Here is a 22,149-nt window from a genome sequence, read left to right as displayed (position 1 = left end):
GAAGCCTGGCTGGGATTCCAGGACGCCAGCCCCTGCCTCCCATGGGGCAGTGCCCCCAGCATGGCCGGAGATGGGCATCTACCTCCTTGTTTCCACATCAGGAAGTGCTGGGCTGAGGGGCCGGGGCCCAGGCCCAGGGGCCACGTGGCCTCAAAGCAAAGGCTGCATCAAATCTGCACAGGGCTGAGGGTCTGCTGGAACCCCTAGGGGCCAAGAACTAGTTCAAGGGACCCATGAGTGAGCCAGGTGGTAGCTTCCGACCGGCTGGGTGGGCAGGACCACAGCGCCACTGCCTCTGTGGGGCTTGCTGCAAGGCGGGGTCGCAGCCTTATCTGCAGATCTACCAGAAAGTGTGGAAACCCAAGACTTCCTGTACGCAGAGCTGCGTCAGCTCAGGAGCCCCGTGGGGACAGGAGACCGGCAAGGACAGCAGGACCCCGACCAGACTGCGTGGACGTGGCCAGGAGGGAGCTGGAGGTGGAGGCCAGGGCCCGAGGGCCCAAGCTTGGGGCTTTTTCCCAGCAGACATTGTGCAGTTCCCCAGGGAGAAAAGGCCATTGCCCAGAGCCAAGCGTGACAAGGACCACGCCACGGCGGCTTTTTGTCTGCATTTCATGTTGTTGTTCAAACCTAAGGAAGCAGGCTCCCAATGACAAACGGGTGGGCAGCGGCACCTTCCCCAGAGGCCAGCACATGGTGTGGGGACAAGGACACGCGTGCCATGTGGCTGTCACACAGCCGTGCGTGTGGGTGTGCTGGGCTGCTTCAGCCGCAGGGTTCGGCACAGCCAGCCAGCGAAGTCCACTTCTTCAACCTCTGCCCGCTTGATGAACGCGTGGTTCTGGAAGGGAAGGCAGCCAGAGGGAGCTGAGGGAGGGGGAGGGGGAGGGAAGGGAAGGGATAGGCGCGGGGGGGGGGGGGGGCGGGGGGAGGAGGCCTTCCCAGGCAGGCACTCATAGGAGGGGCTGTCAGGTAGGGAGAGGTGAACAGGGCTTGGGGTGCCCGCTGCCCCAACGACTATCCTAGGTACACCCCTAGTTGTGTCAGCCACACACATGGGCATCACCGGGGTCCCCTGAGACCAGGAAGCCCTGTGAGGGGTCTCTGTCCCATAGAACCCTAAAATGTTGCTGAGGGGCTCCGTGGGGAGGAAAGGGAGCCCAGGCCCTGCCCATGGCTCCAGGCTCAGGTAGAAGAGAAGTGCCAAATGGGTCTCTGGACAGAGGAAAGGGAGGACAGTGGGAAACACTGTGCCGCCCTTTCTGTCCTTTGAGACAGGTGTCAATGTACTATAGGCTGGGCCAAAACTCGCCATCATCCTGCCTCAGCCTCAGTGCTAGGATGACTGGTGTGTCTGCATGTTAACAGAGAACATGACTGTGTCACACACACACATGCACATGGACACATGTGCAGAGCTCTGGAGAAGCAGGGGCCCAGCCACACCTCTCAGCCTTGGCTAATCTGAGTCTGGAGGCTCTGCAAGGATCCCAGGAAAGGCCCCTCCTTGGAGTGCCAGGCCACGCCCCACCACCCTCCAGGCCACGCCCCCTGATCAGGTCCCAGTCCTTCCTGTCACTCACCATGAGCATCTTCAGATCCGCTCGCTCTGCTGGGTTCTTAATGAGGCTGGACAGGGAGGAGAGGACTGTTAGTCCCTGGCTTGGGGACACCGGTGTGGAGAGAGACATGGCTGGGACACTGGTGCCAGGCTGGGCAGGGGCCTGCCAGCATGGACAAAGGGCTCCATTGCTGACCTCGGGTTTCTGGGCTGATGCCCTCCAGGAAGGAAGAGCAGCCAGCTCACTTTATACAAAACCCCACACTTAGGGGTCCTGGTTTCAAAACAGCCTTTATCCCTCAAAAAAAGCAGAAGCGGCTGCTCAAGCCACAGGGGACCTCCAAGCACAGACGCACGCCGGAACCTTCACTAGGCCTGCGGTGCTCTTTGCGACATGTGGGGCCGGGGAGGAAGACGGGGAACTGGGATGCAGGGCACCCTACCCTGAATGCTAGCAGGACTGTCAAGGGTGTGACAGGTCCCAGGGGTCAGGAGAATCAAGCGAGGTTGACAATTCCTCCAGACACCTGCAGGGCAGTTTAGCAAGCAAGGAGTAGCTAGAACTGTGCAGAGCCTCCCCGCTTCCTGCCGGCAGACTGCCCTGGGTTTGAGTGCGAGGCTGGGTCATGAAATAGTCCCAGCTTCCTGGGTGAGCTGTCTCTCTAGGCCACTGGGACCCATGGGGAAGCTATGTGGTCAGCTCAGCAGCAGCTGGGTTCAGGTGGGCACCTCCATCATGGCATACCCCTTACCATTTATTTACAAATTCCTGGAAGTCTGGGCTGAACACCCCGCTGGGCAGCTTAGGAGGTGGCTGTGGAGGAAACAGAGGGGAGGGTCACCCGGGGGTGGGCTGGGGAATTCTCACCTGTCCTGAGGCCATGGCTCCCCAATCCCCAGCCCCTACAAGCCATGCTGGTCCTAGGTGTGGGTGGGCAGACAGGAGACACACCTTGGGCTGCCACCTCCCCTGGTGGGCATTAGGTACACCAAGGGGCAGAGAGCTGCTCTGCAGGGCCTCTCAGGGTGGAGGCCAGAGGCCTTCCAGGGAGGATGGGCTTGCTGAGGCTGGGCAGCACAGCTAGGGCAGAGTCGGCTCTATCACTGGGCCACACACCCTGCTGTCCAACCTCAGGGAGGCAGGCAGCTTGCCACCTGGCTCTGCCTGGCTTCAGGGACTGGCTCTGCCAGGGACGACTGAGGGCAGTGGTGATGATGACTCCTGCACACAGGCCTCTTACACGTGGCTTTTGTGCCTGTGTATTGACAGTCACCCACCAAGCCCACATCATGGGCAGTCACTAAGAGGGACCACAAAAAGGCTACTGCTCGTGGGATGACCCTATCCAGAGACCAGGGCACCTGGGCCCTGCACTGTCATCTGCTGAGCTCAGGGATCTGCTTCCTGGGGGATTCTGGGTACACTGAGTTTTGTGGGGCTTTTTATTTGTTTGTTTGTTTTGGGTTGTAGGGCTTGGACTCTGGGCCTGGGCGCTGTCCCTGAGCTCTTCAGTTTAAGACTACTGCTGTACCCCTTGAGCTACAGCTACACTTCTGGTTTTCTAGAGATTAACTGGAGGTAAGTTTCACTGAATATAGGGCCTGAGCTGGCTTTGAACCGTGATCCTCATATCTCAGCCTCCTGAATAGCCAGGATTATAGGCGTGAGCCACTGTACCTGGCTCACTTTCAGCTTTTTTGCATAGACTGGAGATATAAGTCTCAGAGTTTCCTGCCTGAACTCATTTTGAACCAAAATCCTCCTATCTCAGCCTCTTGAGAAGCTAGGATCACAGGCATGAACCTCTAGCACCCAAAAGAACTCAGGGCATGAGGAGTGGACTGTCCTTGGGCTTTCTCAAGGCTAGAGCTCTACCACTTGAGCCTCAGCACCACTTCTGGCTTTTTCTATGTATGTGGAACTGAGGAATTGAACCTGGGTCTTCATGAATGCTAGGCAAGCACTCTACCACTAGGCCAAACTCCCGGCCCGCCCTAATTTTTTTTTTTTTTTTTTTGTGCTAATTCTGGCTTGAACTCAGGGCCTGGCCTTGGGCTTTCTCAAGGCTAGCATTCTACTAGTTGAGCCACAGAACCACTTCCGGCTTTTTCTTTTTGTCAGTCGTGGGGTTTGAACTTTGGGCCTAGACGCTGTCCTTGAGCTCTTCAGCTCAAGGCTACGGCCCTATCCCTGGGCCTGGGCATTATCCCTTGAGCCAGAGCCACTTCCAGTCTTCTAATGGTTAATTGGAGATAAGAGTCATACAGTCCTTAGTGCCTGAGATGGCTTTGAACTTTGATCCTCAGATCTCAGCCTTCTGAGTAGCTATTAGTATAGGCACGAGCCACTGCACCCAGCCTGACTTTTTTCTATGTATGTGGTACCAAGGAATTGGGTCTTCATGCACTCTAGGCAAGCACTCAACCGTTAGGCCAAACTCCTGGCCCCCACTTCAGATGCTTTGTGTAGTTTATTGGAGAGAAGAGTCCTACAGACTTTCCTGCCCAGGCTGGCTTCAACCCACATTCCTCAGAGCTCAGCCTCCTGAGTAGCCAGAAATATATGAGACACAGGTGCCAACTTCTGAGTATATCTTCATTAAAAAAAAAAACAAAAACCCAAAACCTTCGTAGCTGAGTACAATGGCTCACATTGAATCTGAGCAAAAAGCCCACAGGAGGAGAGGCTGGGGGTTTGGCCTAGTGGTAAGAATGCTTGTCTAGCATGCTTGTAGGCTGGGATCCGATTCCTGGGTACCACATACATAGAAAAAGCCAGAAATGGCGCTGTGGCTCAAGTGGTAGAGCTCTAGCCTTGAAAAAGCCCAAGGACAGTGCCCAGGCACTGTGCTCAAGTCCAGGATTGGCACCAAAAAAAAAAAAAAAAGCCCACAAGACTCCATGTCAACAAATGAACTGGGTGTGCAGGTTCCACCTGTCAGCTTGACTACATGCGAGGCCCAAGTAAGAGGGCTACAGTCTGAGGCTGACCCAAGCAAAACTGTAGATGCTATTCAAAAAATAATTGTAGCCAAAAAAGGAGTTTGTGATTCAAGTGGTGGAAGACCAACCTAGTAAAGAAAACAAAGCCCTGAGCAAGACAGAGGGCTCCTAAGCCCCCCAGAGTGAGGGAGGAACAGCTGTGACCCCTGACCCCCAGTACTGAAAAGCACAGGCAAGGTCCAGGCACCCACCTCATTCACGATGTAGTCCAGCAGCTCAAAGATGGCCATGGTGGGCCGGCTGTCCATCCCATGACCTGCAGGCAGTGAGTGTGGGTGAGCCTCTGCCCCCAGGAGGTCACCTCCCCCGGGAGCAGGTGTGAGAGGGACACGGGCAGCACCTGCCATCCCTAGGGAAACAGCTTCTGTCTGGGGCCTCCGTGACTCAGAGACTGGAGCGAGCGCCAAAATGGACGCGGGTATCCTCTGAGGAGTCACACACTTGGCGCCACAATGCTGCCCCACAGTGCCAAAGACAATCCAGCCGGGCAAGGGAGGGGGCCGCCTACGACCAAGGGGGCAATGTGACCTCGTGAGGAGCTTTGCCGGGCAGTGGCAGGCTTGGCTGACCCCTGCCCAAGGCTCAGCTGGCCAGGCTGAGTTGGCATATGGCAAGGTGCCTAGCACACCCCCATGTTCCTTCCCACCGGGTGGGGCTGGGACTCCATCTGGGAGGGACGGGGGCCATGCTGAGGACAGGGGCCTGGGAAGCCGCCCCAGGTCACCTGGACAGAGAGGCCATCCCCACACTGCAGCAGCGGCAGTACATGGGCCAGGAGAGGCTGTGACCAGGCTACAGTGTGGAGAGGCCCCAGGGCACCATGTTCAGTGAGGAGACACACAAAGGCCCCAGTGTGGCTCCACTGATAGGAAAGATCCAAAACAAAACTGTCTCCCTGACACAGGGAGAGGACTTGTGGTGGCCAGGGGCCAGGGTGGTGCTCTTGGAAATGGGGCTTTCCTTCGGTGTGATGGAACGTTCTAGAAATGGATGGTGTCAGCCTGACATGGAAGCAGAGGACACTACTGTCATCCCCCTGGCTGCTGGTAGCTTTCCTTCTCCTCTCCCTGTGGTGCTCGGTATGGAACCCAGGGCCTTGTGTGCCACTGGGCCACAGCCCAGCCCCCACGCAAGGTTTCCACAACACAATGCTGGGAACACCAGGCACCAGCGTGGCCTGGCTGAGGGCCGCCTCTGGATCCTGTCTGCTGCTGGCAACAGGTGCAGCCGCCACGGGCCGGAGAGCTCTGTGGCACACACTGCTTGTAGCTCTGTCCCCAGAAACCCCAGGACCATCTGAGGACGGCTGACCGCAGCTCGCTCTGTCTGGGGACAGCTGGCGCAGTGAGAGCCAGGGGGGAGGCGGCTGCCAGCACAGCAGGGCCCACAGGGTCCTCTTCCCCCGCCCCATCCCAAGCCACAGCTGTGGGGCATACCGCTGACGGGGCGACCGGGGGGTCTGGGCCGGGGCGAGATGCTGTGGGGCTCTCCTTCCGCCCCGTCCATCACGGGCCGGCCAAAGATGGCCTCCAGCTCCTTGGCGTCCGGTGGGGGGATGGGGTACCTCCCGATGGACAGCTCCACCAGGGACAGGCCCATGCTCCAGATATCCGACTGCACGGAGTAGTGGGTGCCCTGCAGCCGCTCTGGCTGTCGGGAGAGAGGAGGGAGTAGCTGGGAGACACTGGGCAGAGGACTGCCCCACCCTGCTCCTGATCCACAGCTGGCTGGCACGGGCGCCAGGCAGCCCTGGTGGTGGAAGGAAACTTACAGACATGTAGGACCGGGTGCCCACGAACGAGTTGGCCATGGAGTCGATGAGCTGCCCGCTCACCCCGAAGTCACACAGCTTGATTTCCCCTCGGGAGTTGACGAGGATGTTGGAAGGCTTCACGTCTGGGGGTGGGATGGATGGGGGTGAGGCCCGTGGCGCCCTGCGCGCCTACCTGCCCACCCAGCTGGGAGGCCCCAGTCCTTACCTCGGTGCATGATCTGGTGCTTCTCCCGCAGGTAGGCCAGGCCCCGGAGCACCTACGGACCACGGGGCAGTGAGCGGGATGGAGCCAGGAGGGCCCCGGCCCAGGGGAGACCCAGCTGGCCGCAGTGTCTGCGGGAATGCCAAGGCCCATGGTGGCAGAGACAGAGGAAGGCCCTGCACGGAAGGTGTGTGCAGCTGATGGCAGCCGCCCTGGGTTGTGCCAGCCCCACGGGCACTGTCTGTGGAGCATGTGGGCAGGGTGATGCTGTGTGGCCAAGCCACCCTGGAGAGCAGAGGCCAGGAAACGGAAGACTGCAAGGCGGCGCAGGGATAATGGTGTGGATCTAAGCTGCCGGTCTTGCTCAGTCACACCTGTGGGGCAGGTGCACCATGTTCCACTCAGCCAAGTGCAGCCCCTGCTGCCTGGCACTACTGCCAGTGCTCCCCTGCAGTGTGGTTTCAGACCCCCACGATCTGAGGGCCCGGGGTCAGCGTGGTCCACCACAAGATGGCAGGTGTCCCAGCCAGCAGGGGAGGGTAGAGGATCCTAACAGCCTGAACTGGACATAAGGGACATCACTGGCGACTCTCCACAGGCAGCTGCGGAAGGAGTCCTGGCCCACGGGGCTGTGTGAGGACGGGCGACACTCACCGCGATGCTGACCTTCCCCAGGATCTCCTCGGGAATCCGCTTGGCTTCTTTCAGCACCTGGTCCAGGGAACCACCATCCTACAGGCCAAGGGGGAGTACGTGGTTGGGAAGGGTGGGCAACAGCCCCCGGGGGGCCATGCTCTTATTTCCCTGCCGGAGCCCTACCCCATTCCTGGCCAAGGGCAGGGACTCCTGACTCTGTTGGCTTTGGGGGCTCCAGGCTGGGTGCCCTGGCAGCAGACAGGAAGTCCCAGAATGCAGCATGTCCTCCACCTAGGGCTTAGAGTGGACTGTCTTGCCTGCTGGGCTGTCTGCTTGCCTGAGGTCAATGGAAGGCCCCAAGTGTCCCATGTGACCCTACCTGGGCAGCAAGGGAGGCCGCCAGACCTAGAAGCTCAATAGATGCTGAGCCAAGACTTGGTAGGGATAGGGACAAAGGCATGACAGACAAGGGGGTGACATAAAATGTTTCAGGGGAGGCAGAAGGAGGTGGGCTGCCTCCCTCATCTCCGGGCACTTGTCCCATGCCCCCCCAGCATTTCTCAAGGGGGTTGGGGGAGGTGGTACTGTGTCCTGTAACAAGGACACCTATGAAGGAAGAAGGTACAGTCGCAGGGTCACCTGGAATACCTGCCATTCATCTCTGGAGGGTCACATGGCTCTACTTGGAACAGCCAGGCAAGGGACCTTGCCTGGGCAGCTGGATGGGGTGGACCAACATACTTCTTTGGTGTCTGTGTCATCCGACTCCCACCTTTTGGGTTCTGCAAGCTAGCAGGCAGGGCGCAGGGAATGACGGAGCCCACTCATGGGACTGAGGTCTCTCAGACTGTCCCAGCTGCCATTTGTGTCAGCAGTTTAGACAAACGTCTGCCCGCCTGTGTGCCCCATCAGCCCCTAGTGCTGCACCTGTGGCTGCACTCAGTTTGGCTTCATTCTGCCATTGTCTAGGATGCAGGGCATCACCACGCAAGGGAGGGCATAGCTCCATACCCTGGACCCTGCCTTGAAAATGTCATGAGGTGCCAGGCACAGTCATCTGTTTCCAGTGAGGGCTTCAGCCTCAGAGAGCTTCGGGCAGTAGACCTGTGCTGCTCAGGCGTGCCATCACACCTGCAGGGGCCCCAAAGGTACATGGGTCTGGTGGAGGTTTGGCCTCCAGCTTGGTGCTCAGGGTGGTGATGGAGCCTTTAAGAGGCAGGGTCTAGAGGGAGGTGGAGTGGGTCCTCAAAGGGGACTGTGGGAGTGCCGTCTTCTTCCTCGCTGTTACTTCTTAGTCAGGTGTTGCTTCCCAGGAGTCCCAGCCCTGCTCTGGGTGGTGACAGGCTTAAAAGCAATGAGGCCATCAGATCATACTGGGAACCCAGCACAGATCCACAGCCGGACCTGTCCTCTTCACAGAGCGGCCTGGCATCCGAAAGCCACGCATATACATATAAATGCATATACAGAAAGACGCCCTGTGACCAATCACACTACCATATTAACGTCACACGACCAGACAGTACCCAGTTGGGGGTATGGCTGGAGTCTGGGAGCAGGCTAAGTCCTGTTGGCAGGCAGCAAGCAGCATGAGGGGGTGGGAAGACCCAATGGCTGCTGTGGTGGAGCGACGTGGCTTCTGCAAGGGCTGGTTCCAAAGCAAGCAGCCCCTGTGCTCTGCGACTGCTCTGCGCCTGCTCTGCGCCTGCTCTGCTCCTGCTCGATGGGCCCCCACCCCCACGCACACAGCCTTCAGCACAGCCATCAGACACTCTTGTCCTGGTAAGCCTCTGCCTCTGAAACCGGGGTTACAGCCACTGTCAGCACCTGGCAGGTGCAGGGCACCCCAGATTCAGCCTTGTCCTCACCTGGCAAGTCTACACTCCTCCATTCCACACACAGCCCAGCTTGAGCCTCACAGCAGAAATGCATGGTGGGCTGAACCCCAAACCCAGGCCTGGCTCCTGACTTTGACCCTCACCTTAGCCGAGATGTCTTCCTAGGGAGGCAGTGGATGGAGCACGTTCTGTGCACCAGTGTGACCAATGCACCCCAATTCTGCTGCTCCCTGGGCCCTGGTGCTTGTCAAGGAATACCACACTTCACGCTCAGTGGCCTCCACACGGCTGTCTGTCAGTGGGGTGTGGTATGTGGTGTGGTCACACCCTGTAAGTCCATCCCTGCACCCCATCTACCTGTCCTCATGTGTCCACTGACAGTGTGCAGAGCCCACAGGCCCAGGGCTGCTCTGGGTACCCCTGGATTCTGTCTCCCAGAGTGGGGGCAGGATGAGGCCTCCACCCCAGGGGAAGCTGGAGATTGTGGAAGCAGCACCGTGGGCAGAGGCTTGTCTCCCACCTTGGACCCCTGCCTGTACCAGGCAAGGTAGAGCAGGTGGGGAAGGGGCTCCTGGCAGCACAGCCTTGCTTAGACACCACCAGGGCTCTTGCTCTAATTCACTTCCTGTCCTGTTGCACAATGCTGACAGTCAAAATGTGTCCACAGGGCACAAGTGAGCCCTCATGCCATGAAGCCTGGTTTTGCAAGGGGGCCTGTTGTGGGCAGCTGGTACCTGGAGCAGTGGCTGGGGGTCACTTCCTTCCACGACCTACAGCTCTGACCACTTCTGCTTTTGTGACCCCTTCCCATCCACGTCTGAGCTTGGAAACCAGAGCATCTACCCCACCCCTGGCCAGCTCGCTCGCACTGGGCTGGCCGGGACCATGGTGAGACTGGGCCCAGGCTGGGTGGGCTGTAGGCCCAGATGCTGCCTGCACAGCTCTCCATGCACAGCTCTCCACGGCTGCTACGTGCAAGGAGCTGCGCTGCCCATTGCTGTCTGGAAAGGGGCATAAGCAGCTTCCGCTGCCCTGTTGCTCCAGGCACCCCCACTGGATCATGCCGCGGGCTCCCGCAAGGGCAGATGGGAGACAGTACTGTCACACCCACAGTGGAACTCAAGGGCAAAGGTACTGCCACACCCCATCTGCACCCCAAGGTCCCAGCAGGCCCCGCCCATCCTTACCATGTGCTCCATGCAGATGCTGATCTCCCCGTCGCTGTAGAAGGCACCATAGAAGCCCACAATGTACGGGGAGTTGCACTCATGCAGCACCTGCAGCTCTCGGATGATCTGGTTCCGGATGGCAGGCTTGATCTCTAGGTGGATCAGCTGCAATGGAGCCAGAACACCGTCAGGACCACCACAGGCGGGGATGCCCACCTCAACCACGACATCATGCTCCACAGCCCCAAAAGGGGGCACCAACACGCAAGCACACACGCGACTGCACTCCAGCTGGAGCACCATGCAGCCAGGAACAGGACGAGGCTCTGACCCACATGGAGGGTCCAGCATGGAGGGTCCTTGTGACAAAAGAAGACACAAAAGGCCCCACAATGGGCCAGGAGCATAGCCTAATGGTAGAGTGCTTGCCTAGCATGCACAAAAGCTCTGGGTTCGATTCCTCAGGACCACATATACAGAAAAAGCCAGAAGTGGTGCTCAAATGGTAGAACTCTAGCCTTCAGAAAGCCCAAGGACAGTGTTCAGGCCCTGAGTTCAAGCCCCAGAACTAGCAAAATAAAAAGAAAGAAAGAAAGAGGCCAGGAGTTTGGCCTAGTGGTAGAGTGACTGCCTAGCATGCACGAAGATTTGGGTTCGATTCCTCGGTACCATATACATAGGAAAAAACCGGAAGTGATGCTGAGGCTCAAGTGGTAGAGCTCTAGCCTTGAGAAATCCCAAGGACAGAGCTCAAGCCCAGGACTGGCAAAAAAAAGAGAGAGGGGGGCCCGGGAGTTTGGCCTAGCGGTTAAAGTGCTTGACTAGCATGCACAAAGACCCGGGTTCGATTCCTCGGTATCCCACATACACAACCAAGCCGGAAGTGGCAGAGACGAGACACAACCAAACCGGAAAAGTGGCAGAGACAAGACTGCGACGGTGACAGAGAGCGAAAGAAGCGAGCTGAGCTGAAGTGAACAGAGCCCAACCGAGTGGTGGCCGGAGCGAGCGGGGCCGGAGTGAGCAGGACCGGAGCGTGCGGGAGCGAGCCGAGCCAGAGCCAGCGAGGCCGGAGCGAGCGGGGCCAGAGCGAGAAGGGGCCGGAGCGAGCAGAGCCAGGAGCAAGCGAGAGCTGGCCGGGCCGGAGCGAGCGGGGCCAGGAGCGTGCGGGGCCAGGAGCGTGCGGGAGCGACCCGGGCCGGAGCGAGCGGGGCCAGGAGCAGGGCCGGGCCAGGCCGGAGCGAGCGGGGCCAAGAGCAAGCTGGAGCGAGCCGGGCGGAAGCAAGCCGGGCCAGAGCGAGCGGGGCCGGAGCGAGCGGGGCCTGAGCTAGAAAGAGGGCCTAGCCAGGCCGGAGCGAGCAGGGCCGGAGCGAGCGGGGCCTGAGCTAGAAAGGGGGCCTAGCCGGGCCGGAGCGAGCAGGGCCGGAGCGAGCGGGGCCAGAAAGAGAAAGGGGCCAAAAAAAAAAAAGAGAGAGGGGGGGAGGGAGAGAGAGGAGATAAGATGCAGAGAGACACCTTGGCCAGACCCCCAGCCACAAACCCCACTGAACTCCAGGCTCACTCATCAGAGCTACCACATTCTCACCATCACTGGGCCAGGTAAAACCCAGGGTGTGGTGGGGCAGGCCAAGAGGAGGGAGAAAGAGGAGGAACTAAGAAGATCCCCTCTGGGAGGAGACAGAGGTGGGCAGCGGAGAGGTAACCCTCATATAAACCCCTGGTGTAGAGGGGCTCGGGAAATGGTGGCAAGGTGACACTGGGCCCAAAGGTGACACTGGATTTGGGCCTGGAAGGAGGAGGCGGGACAGGTTGCTCCAGTGGGAACAAAGGACGGCACTGGGCCCTGAAGGGCAGTATGCCAGGTTCAGGGACAGCAAGGCAGACCTGGGAGCCTGTGACCTTGAGAACCTCATGGGCCTGGCCTGCTGCTTAGCCCCTCTCTTCTGCAATCCACCTGGCCTGTGCTGCCCCTGGGGTCTGGACATGGAATCCCAGAAACCTAAGGGCTGCTTCATCCCCAGGAGGACAGCACCCACTCACATGCCACAAGATCTGGATGAATACTTGTCTAGGCAGAGGAGGAAACCAAAGAACCAGGCAGCACTGTGCAAGGGAATATAAAACGAGCTTCTGTTTAACTGCCTGCCACGCAGGCCCTGCTACAAAGCCAACAACAGAACCGGCAAACCCACATTTTCACAGACAGCCTGGGCGCCCTGTATCTAATGATGCAAAACTCCAAATCTTCCCAAGATCAATGTCTTCCATTTTGCAGCTGGGGCTGGAGTCCCGGGCTGAGCTGAGCCCCTTGTTTCCTCGGAGCCCCAAGAAATCCAGACACACAAAGCTTGTGGAGAATTTCAGACTCTGGATTTTGGAGCAGGGAATGCAAATATTCCAAATCTGGGGGAAATAATCCACAAGGGGAAACATTTCTGACCCACCTTGTCTATAGGGATTCTCTACCTGTATCTGTTTTTGAAACAAGATAGGAAGCCCAGGCTGGCCTGGAACTTTCCATCTTGGATTCTACTTTGTATCCAATTTAACATGACTCAGGAAATAGTAACACTGATGTTTTCACACAGCACCCTCGGAAACCTGGTGTTTGTGCAGACAAATTGTGTGAGGGACTGCTGTGTGAGAAGCAGGGAGGAGTGGGTGGAAGCATGCGCAGAGACAGAGGAGGGCGGGCAGACCCTGGGGGTTGGGGACTCGAAGCCCTCCAGGAAAGGAGAGCAGAGGTGCTAGGTCCCGGGAGGGTCATCGCCTAACTTGTGCCAGCTACAGAGGAGAGCTCTCCACCCGGCCACCGGCCACTCCCACAACTGCCGCGGGCAGTCAGGGCAGCCTCTGGAAGCCCGGTGAGCAGCTGGGTGCAGGCATGACCGTGACACTGAGGACAGTCAGGACGGGGCTGGCCTCAGGAGGCGTCAGAGCCTGCAGGGCGCCAGGGCTGCAAGACTGACAGGGAAGCATCACAGCAGACGCCCAGCCCCGAGGGTGAGCTGAGGGCAATTTGCAGGATGAGGAGGCTGAGCCAGCAGTATATGGGATGCAAGCTAGAAGACGGGGGAGGGGGCACAGAGAGGGGGAAGGGCATATTCACTGGCTGTGGTGCTATGGCTCAAGTGGTAGAGTGCCAGATATGAGCTAAAGAGCTCAGAGACAGTGCCCAGGCCCAGAGTTCAAGCCCTATGACCAGAGGAAAAAAGTGGGGGGGTGGGGAGGCTGGAGGCTTAGCTAAAGTGGCCTTCATCCTGTGAGGAGCCAGCGGAGTCTGCCACAGGTGACCCTCATATGACATGCTCCTTAGGGAAGGCTCGGCTGGAGTGGAAGCATCCCAGCTCAAGGACAGAAAAGCAGCCCTCTGATAATAAACGGCGTTCCGAGGGCCCCGGTGTCCAAGGGTCCTTACTGATCCCAACCAGCTCAGGGATTGCGAGGGCGGTGGCAAGGCTGTGCTCAAGAAAAGAAAACATCTACAAAACCTGCAGAGCCACATAAATGGAGGGAGTGGTTTTCTGGGTGCAGCTCTGCTGGCATGGCACCATGCCAGGAAGACCCAGAAGACCTGGGTGGCCCGGTGCACAGGTCTGCAGGAGCCCCACAGCTGCCCCACGCCTGCTGGGGCTCTGCACAGGTGCATGGGCTCAGGCGCTGCTGGGGAATGTGTGTTCCTGACTGGCACCCTGCCCTCTGCATGGTCAGTGCCTCGGGTGAGGAAGGCCAGACATTGCCAGGGAGCTACTGGAAAATGCTGCCGACAGGAAGGGGACAGAAACAGAAGGCTCTGGGCTGAAGATGTGAGAAGAAACAGCTCAGAGTGAAGACAGAACAGAAACCCAGAAATGGGAAGGCAGCTACCACAGGACGGGAGGCCTGTATGCAGGACTCACTCAGCATGGTGGGCTTCGGGGTGATGCTACTCTCCACAGCAGAACAGATGTCCACGAAGTCCTCAGATTCTATGTATAGGTTTAGGTCCCACAATGTCTCAACCCCTTTGCCAGTCTCAACTCCTTATACTTCTTCAGGCCTCTTCTCCAACACCCAGCAGAGGGCTACATTGCGCCACAGGGTCCCGACTGGCAAACTGGATAAAACAGTCCCATTTTGGGGCCGGGAGTTTGGCCTAGTGGTAGAGTGCTTGCCTAGCATGCACAAAGACCCAGGTTCGGTTCCTGGGTACCACATACCTAGAAAAAGCTGGAAGTGGTGCTGTGGCTCAAGTGGTAGAATGCTAGCCTTGAGAAAGCCCAAGGACAGTGCTCAGGCCCTGAACTCAAGCCCAGGACTGGCAAAAAAAAAAAAAAAAAGAAAAAGAAAAAGTCCCACTTAAGGGGTGATAGAGAACTTCATGTGGCCCCCAAATTTGCTCACGTGCCAGCTAAGTGTGGCAGGGAAGGCAGTATTTAGATGTGCTGAACATTTACACCAGACTCTGAGTACAGCAGGCCACTCTGTAGAGTGGGAGGGCCACACCTAATCAGTTGAAGGCAATCTGTGTTTGCCTAGGAAGTGAGAATTCTGTCTTGAGATGGCCTTTGGACTTGAGAAGAAATACCACTGCTTCCTGAGGCTCCAGCTTGCCCAGCAAACCTCAGAATCAGTCCCACACTTCACAGTCATGTGAGCCAAGTCCTTCAACTAAAGCTCACTCCAAGTTGGGCGTGGTCGCCAGGCCTGTGACCGAAAGGGTCATAGCACTATGAAGGCTGAGGCACGAGAACCTTGAGTTCTAGGCAAGGCTGAGTTACACAGCGTGCTTGAGGTCAGCCTGAGCTCTGCAGGGAGACCTTGTCTCAGAAAACTCCAAACAGAACATTCTCCCTAGGACTGGGGTGTGGCTCAGTAGTACAACACTTACTCAGCCAGCTAGATCATGGGAGTCTTTCTTTTCATGGTGCTGAGGACAGAATCCAGGGCCCTGGTGGCTCACACCTGCAATTCTAATTACTCAGGAAGCTAAGATCTGGAGGACTGCAGTTCAAAGCCAGCCTAGGGACAAAAATCCATGAGACTCTTATCTCCAAATAACCACCAAAAACCAGAAGTGAGCCAGGTGCGGTGGCTCAGAACTGTAACCCTAGCTACGTAGGAGGCTGAGATCTGAGGATCAAAGTTCAAAGCCAGCCTGGGCACAAAAGGACCAGACCGGAGACTCTTATCTCCAATTAACCTCCAGAAAACAGGAAGTGGGGTTTGGCTCAAGGGTAGGGTGGTAGCACTGACCTCAAGGACAGTGCCCAGGCCACGTTCAAGCCCCATAACCCACCAAAAAAAACCCCCACAAAACAGAAAACAAGTGGTACTGTGGCTCAAGTGGTAGAGTGCTAGCCTTGAGTTGAACTGAAATGTCAGGGACAGCACCCAGGCCCAATGACTGACAAAAAAAAAAGAGGGGGGGAGGGACGCTGGGAGTTTGGCCTAGTGGTTGAGTGCTTACCTAGCATGCAAGAAGAGCCAGAAAACATTCCTGGGTACCACATACATGGAAAAAGCTGGAAGTGGTGCTGTGACTCGAGTGGTAGAGCTCTAGCAAACAGTGCTCAGGCCCTGAGTTCAAACTCCAGGATTAGCAAAAAAAAAATCCCTGGGCTGGGAGTTTTGCCTAGTGGTAGTGTGCTTGCCTAGCATGCACAAAGACCTGGGTTCGATTCCTCGGTACTACATACATAGAAAAAAGCCAAAAAGTAGTGCTGAGGCTCAAGTGGTAAAGCTCTAGCCTTGAGAAAGTCAAGGACAGTGCTCAGGCCCTGAGCTCAAGCCCACGACTGACAAAACAAACAAACAAACAAACAAACAAACAAAATTCCTGAAGGTAACCAGGTACTGGTGGCTCATGCTACTCAGGCGGCTGGGCCTGAGTCTTTCCCAAGAAGGAAAGACTCGGAGAGACTTTTAGCTCTAATAAACCACCAAGAAGCTGCAAGTAGAGCTGTGGTTCAAGTGGTAAAGCAAAAGCAGCCCAGGCTCTGAGTTTAAGCCCCAGGACTGGAAAAGAACAAAAACACAAAATAAGCTGGGCGCCTGTTGCTTACACCTGTAATCCTAGCCACTCAGGACTCTGAGATCTGAGGATTACAGTTCAAAGCCAGCATGGGCATGAAAAGTCCCTGAGATTCTTACCTCCAATGAACCACCAGAAAACTGGCCTAGTGGTACAGTGCTTGTCTAGCATGCACAAAGCTCCAGGTTTGATTACTCAGTACCACAGAAGTGGTACTGTGGCTCAAGTGGTGGAGCTCTAGCCTTGAGAAAATCCAAGGGCAGTGCTTAGGCCCTGAGTTCATGCCCAGGACTAAACCAAAAAAAAAAAAAAAAAAGAAAAGAAAACCAAAAGTGGCACTAGCCACAAGTGGTAGAGCACTATAGCCTTGAGCACAGAGACAGTGCCCAGGCCCAGAGTTCAAGCCCCCCAACAGGAGGGGGAAAACACACGAAAGCACATGCACGCACACACACACACACGCGCGCACACACACAAAGCCATCCCTGAGGCAACAGTTAGCCATGAAAGGGGAAAGCTATGTGGATACACTCCAACTAGAAGTAACTTCCTGGGACCTACAGTCCAGAAGGCAGCCAATGGGAGCACAGAGGTCCTGCAGGTAGCCAATGAGAGCACTGAGGCCCTAAAGACAGCTTGTGGTAACACAGGGGTAGCTAACAGCCTAACAGTCTGTCTTTTCAATCTCACTATGTCCTGGGTACTTGTCCTTGCCCAAGCCACCTGGGGGCCTTGGCTCACCTTCCTGGCCATGATGAGACCCGATGGTCTGTGTTGGACCTTGGTGACCACCCCGCCATTGCCAGCTCCCAGTTCTGAGATTCTTTCGAAGTCATCATCCTTGAGCTCGCCAACCTTTGCCTTTTGGGTAAGGAAAGCCTCAAGACGCTTCTTCTGCTGCTCATCTAGTTCCAACTCCTCCAGCTTCTTCTGTAGGTCCACTAGGTTAGCCCTGTGAAGACCCCCAAGGCAAGGGTCAGCAAGGAAATCAGGAGTGGCCAGCAGCAGCTACAATGGCTGCAAGGACATAAAGAGGAGGCATGGGTATTGCCTGCCCTTCCAGACTCCCTGTCTAGGAGGAAAGAATCCTGCCAGGGGGCCTGGTCTTGATCGGTGCTATCAGTACTTAGAAGACCCTGAGGAAAAGCATCAGCTCAAGGGACCCAGGAGATGCTCAGACCACATCAGACAGGGATGAAGGAGTTTTGGCCAGGTGAGCCGAGTCCTGGGGCCAGGACACCCATCTCTAACTCAGGCAGCAGATCCTAGTTTCAAAGTAGAGGTTATATTGTATGAGCATTTGACTGATGTGAATTAAAGACTGGAAGTGGAAGGGTAGATTCTAAACTGTGTGCACAGCTTCAGGGCACCCCATGCACCTGGCACCCTGATACTGGGGCCCTGCCAGCTCCTGGCAAACTTCAGGTTTACAGAAGCCCTGAACTTGGGTACTTGGGACCAAAGATGTCTATGTCAATGTACTGAGTAACTCAAGGATTCTGCAAAGTATTTAATAACAAATTGTGTGAATGCCTTGACTTTGAAGCTCACCCCAAGGAAAAAGAGCCATCCCTAGTAGCAGGAAGATGAGTTTAGCCTCGATGCTGTCCAAGAGAAACAAAACAGATCAGGCTCCGGATCCCACCTCCAGCACCACAAAAATGAAAATTTTAAATTTAGGATTGTTTGTGGGGGGAGGGGGGAGGAGCTGAAAGATAGCCGGGATGTCAGTGGCTCATGCCTGGAATCTTACTCAGGAGGCTGAGATCTGAGGATCACAATTCAAAGCCAGCCTGGACAGCAAAGTCTGTGAGACTCTTGTCTCCAACTAAGCACCAGAAAACCAGAAGTAGTGCTGTGGCTTAAAGCAGTACAGCACTAGTCTTGAGTTAAAGAGCTCAGGGATAGTTCCCAGGCCCAGAGTTCAAGCCCCACAATCGACCCCCCTCCAAAAAAAACACAAGGAAACAGGCACTGGTGGTTCACACCTGTAATCCTAGCTACTCAGGTGGCTGAAATCTGAGAGTCACAGTTCAAAGCCAGCCATGGTAGGAAAGTCCATGAGACTCTAATCTCCAATTAAGCACCAGAAAACTGGAAATGGCGCTGTGGCTCTCATGTGGTAGAGAGCTAGGCTTGAGCTGAAGAGCTGGACAGGGCCCAGGCTGTCCCATAACCCAGTCCTGAGGCTTCAACTCAGGGCCTGGGTGCTGTCCTTGAGTTTTCAAGGCTAGCACTCGACCACCTGAGCCACAACATCCCTTCTGGCTTCTTTTGTGTATGTGGTACCCAAGTATCAAACCCAGGGCCTTTGTATACTAGGCAAGCACTGTACCGCTAGGCCATGCTCCTGACTCCCCGACATTAATTTTAATACTGTATTTTAGCTATGTGTGCTGCCCACTTCGAATCCCAGGAAAGGGAAGGTTGAAGTAGGAGGATTTTGAGTTCGAGGCTGGTCTAAGCTAAAGATCAAAACCCTGCTGGGTGCAGTGGCTCATGCCTGTAATCCTAGCTACTCAGGAGGCTGAGATTTGAGGATCAAGGTTCCAAGCCAGCCCGAGCACAAAAGGACTTGAGACTCTTCCCTAAGACTTTTTGCTCAAGGCTAGAGCTCTAACACTTCTGGTTTTTGGTGATTAATTGGAGATGAGTGTCACGAGCTTTCCTGCCTGGGCTGACTTTGAACTGCAATCCCTCAGAGCTTAGCTTCTTGAGAAACTGATAGGCGTGAACTATTGGCTCCTGGCTAGAAGATCACTTTTGATGTATATAATGACTATTTAACTTTATGTTTTCTCATAGTAGGGCTTTGGCTCTGGGACACTGGATATGTCACATTTTGGGGTCTGGCTGTAGCCAGGGGCTACTGCCCTGGACAGACAGCAATCATAGAAGTATCTGGAGAATGTCACCTCCAGCCATCCTCAGGCAGCCTTGGGTTCCAGGTTCCGAAGGTCTAAGCCAAAGCTGACGGTCCTCGAGGTGTGTTCACCTGGGGTGAAGGGGTAACTGGATGTCTCAACTTTTCTGGGCTGCATCATCTTAACCTAAGCAGGAGAAACAGGCTCCTGGAGGGTACCTTACTGCAGGTCATATGACAAAAGGAAGCCTCTAGAGCCAGGACTGGGGCCCTAAGCAGGTGCTTACTGTGTACCTGCTGCAGAAAACGCCAGATGATATGATGGCAAGACTCACACTGGAGGGAAAGCACAAGCAAAGCAAAGAGTGAATGAATGAAGGAGTGCCCTGTGGAGCTGCAGAGGCATTTCCGGAAAACTGTCCTGTGCCATCTCCAGTGCACCCTGTCAACCTGCCTTAAATATAACAGAAACTCAGTAAAGTATGTGTGCATACACGTGCACACATGCAAGACTCCAAGCTGGCGTACTCAGCCCAGGCACTCATGAGGGGTGCACATCATAAACCAAGAAAAAAGACTCTGGGAAGAGCTCCCTTACAGGAAGGATGGGAATGATGAAATAAAACCTGTAGCCTGGCCCCAGGTCGATGCCCTCAGCCTCCCCACAGAAGTGGAGAGGTCACAGCATGATCTTACTGCTTTGGTACTCCTACAGCCCTTGGAGCTGCTTCCCTGGCAATTCTGCCACTCAGTGAATCCATCACCTCGGCTTTCTCTGGGATGCTCCTTGGTCTGCTCCCATCCCTCAGCTTCCTAGAACCCCTCAAGACCTCCTGCCAGCCCCCTCAACGATCTCTGTTTTCCCACCTCGCCCCTCCCTCCTGGCAATTCTAATCCATTTGCTTTGGAATCTGCTTGAGGGGTTCCAGCAATTCCCACTTCAGGTCATTTACCCTATCACACCCCCCCCCACACACACTCCCAGTTTTCCATTCTCTCTATGGGGGATGCTCACCATTCACCCCAACTAGCAGCATCTCTCCCATAATTCCATGGTCTCCCAGTCACCTCCCCCGAGGCCTCCCCATCCCGAACCCTCCACTACTGACTTCACTATCATTCCCCTGCACCCCCTCCACCTCGAGCTCATCATTCTTAGGGAGGGGCGGCCTCGCTGGCATCCCTGGCACCCTGACTTTGTAACTGAAGGACCTGGCAGCCTGGTTCACTACGGGGACGACTCCGCCCCAGCGTGTGCTCTCGGGAACCCCCGAGGGCCTCCCCTCCTCTCTCGTCACTCGCCATCCTCCGCCCCCGCCACAGCTGGACGCAGGCCCCGGGGACCCCGCGCACTCACTCGGAGGCGCCCTCGCTGGTGGGGGACGGGCCCTCGGCGATGGTGGGGTTGATGGTGAGGGCCGGCAGCACCGGCTTCCTCCGGGCCAGCATCGGGGCTCCGCGGGCCGGCGGCGGCGGCGGACGCGGCGGCGGCGGCGACGCCTCTAGCCGGGGCCCATAGGGGGCGGGCCGCGGGCTGGCGGCACCGACGCGACCCCGGGGCTGCGGCCGCGGCCTAGGACCGGCGCGGTCAGGGGCGCCGAGGGGCGCAGGGGCCGAGGCCAAAGAGCCACCGACGCCGCCACCACCGAGGTCCGGACGGGGACGGGGCTGGCTGACGCTGCAGCCGCACCGGGGAGACCGGCAGAAGGGAGGGGGCGGCCACGAAATCACGCGCCGGCTTCTCGCGAGAGCAAGTTTGCCGCACGAGACCACGCCCCTCCGGATTCGAGAGCCTGCGCAGTCGTTCCCAGCCGGCCTCTGGAAATGGGAAAGGACGAAGAGCGAGGCCTGACGGTGTCCGGAGCATGCGCACTCATGCGTCGCGGGCTGTGCGAGGAAGTGCGCATGCGCCTGGGTTCTGAGCCAGCAGGGGATTGGCTAAGCGCGGACAGGTGGGCGGGGAGAGGCCGGACCGGACCGGGCGAGCCGGGGAGACCGCCAGGACGCGTCGGAGACGCCCAGTGTGACCATCACCTCGAAATATCAGCTTCCACACGCCGGTGGCTCACGCCTGTCATCCTAGCTACTCAAGCAGGCCGAGACCTGAGGATGGCGGTTCGAAGCCAGCCCTGACGGGAAAGTCCTGGGACGCTTTATCTCCAGTGAACCACCGGCGAGCGGGGGGCGGCGCTGTGGCTCCAGGGGTAGCGAGGCGGGGGGCCTGGAGCTGAAGAGCCCGGGGACAGCGCCAGGGACAGCGCCCAGGCCCGGAGTGGGAGCCTCACGACAAAAAAAAAAAAAGAAAGAAAAAGCTGGAACCGTGGAACTGTGGTTCAGTCAAGGGGTAGAGCGCCAGCCTGGGGTGGAACGGGGACAGTGTCGAGGCCCTGAGTTCGAGACCCGGGCCCGCACACTCAGACACGGGCATGGTGTCTTCTGTCATCAGACCCGAGTCACGCTAGAAAAACTTCTTCTGGGGACAGGGAGGTCGGCCCAGTGGTAGAGGGCTTGCCTGGCATGCACGAAGATCCGGGTTCGATTCCTTGGGACCACATACATGGGGAGCGGGGGGAACCCGAAGTGGTGCTGCGGCTCAGATGGTAGAGTTCTAGCCTTGAGAAAGCCCAAGGGCAGTACTCAGGCCTTGAGTCCAAGCTCAAGACCGACCCCCCCCCAAAATGCTTATAAATATGTCACAGATAGGTGTGTAATCTATTATATGTAATATAAAATATAAATAAGTGATATATATATATTTAGTGTAATTTTTGGTGGTTATTTTGAGGATGAGAGATAGGATGTTCACACTTGAACTGACTTTGAACCCTAGTCCTCTGGACTTTGAGTAGTTAGGGTAACAGGTGTGAGTCACAGGTTCTGGATATTTTTCTTTTGCTTATCTGCTGGAGTATAGTTGGCATGTTGTAATGCAAATCCTGGTATTACTTTCCCCCTCTTGGACCCTGAATCCACCCACCTTTGAGGTGATGACTCAACCAGAATCAAACAAGTAGACATGTTCCTAGTTCAGATGTGTGGCTGCTCCCCCTCACCCCTGCCTGGTTTACCTTGTCTTCATTTTATTTTACC

The 22,149-nt window shown here is 56.6% G+C and overlaps 1 protein-coding gene across 1 annotated transcript; it reads right to left on the bottom strand.

Annotated features, from left to right (window-relative positions):
• Positions 1 to 598: 598 nt before the first annotated feature.
• On the bottom strand, positions 599 to 20,775 carry Map2k2 (mitogen-activated protein kinase kinase 2). The gene is made up of 11 exons (XM_090340901.1): positions 20,417 to 20,775; positions 16,938 to 17,148; positions 10,202 to 10,348; positions 7,195 to 7,272; positions 6,544 to 6,595; positions 6,336 to 6,460; positions 6,001 to 6,214; positions 4,756 to 4,820; positions 2,314 to 2,375; positions 1,584 to 1,629; positions 599 to 841 (listed from the first exon to the last, which is right to left on the bottom strand). The coding sequence occupies exons 1-11, from the start codon at positions 20,506 to 20,508 to the stop codon at positions 731 to 733; spliced, it is 1,203 nt and encodes a 400-aa protein (XP_090197027.1). The 5' UTR covers positions 20,509 to 20,775; the 3' UTR covers positions 599 to 730.
• Positions 20,776 to 22,149: the final 1,374 nt, after the last annotated feature.

The sequence above is a fragment of the Megascapheus bottae genome, chromosome 1 (genome assembly GCF_031878675.1).
Source record: "Megascapheus bottae isolate mThoBot1 chromosome 1, mThoBot2.hap1, whole genome shotgun sequence".
In the NCBI taxonomy this organism is placed as follows: Eukaryota; Metazoa; Chordata; class Mammalia; order Rodentia; family Geomyidae; genus Megascapheus; species Megascapheus bottae.
The sequence above is the reverse complement of the archived record's forward strand: the minus strand, read 5'-3'. Positions and strand labels throughout refer to the sequence as shown.

Excerpts from the sequence above, each read along its gene's own strand:
- Map2k2 (XM_090340901.1), bottom strand. The coding sequence starts at position 20,508 with ATGCTGGCCCGGAGGAAGCCGGTGCTGCCGGCCCTCACCATCAACCCC. Across the intron at positions 6,596-7,194 it reads TGGGGAAGGTCAGCATCGCG|GTGCTCCGGGGCCTGGCCTA; the intron begins GTGAGTGTCGCC and ends CGTGGTCCGTAG. Across the intron at positions 6,215-6,335 it reads GCACCCGGTCCTACATGTCT|CCAGAGCGGCTGCAGGGCAC; the intron begins GTAAGTTTCCTT and ends CTCTCCCGACAG.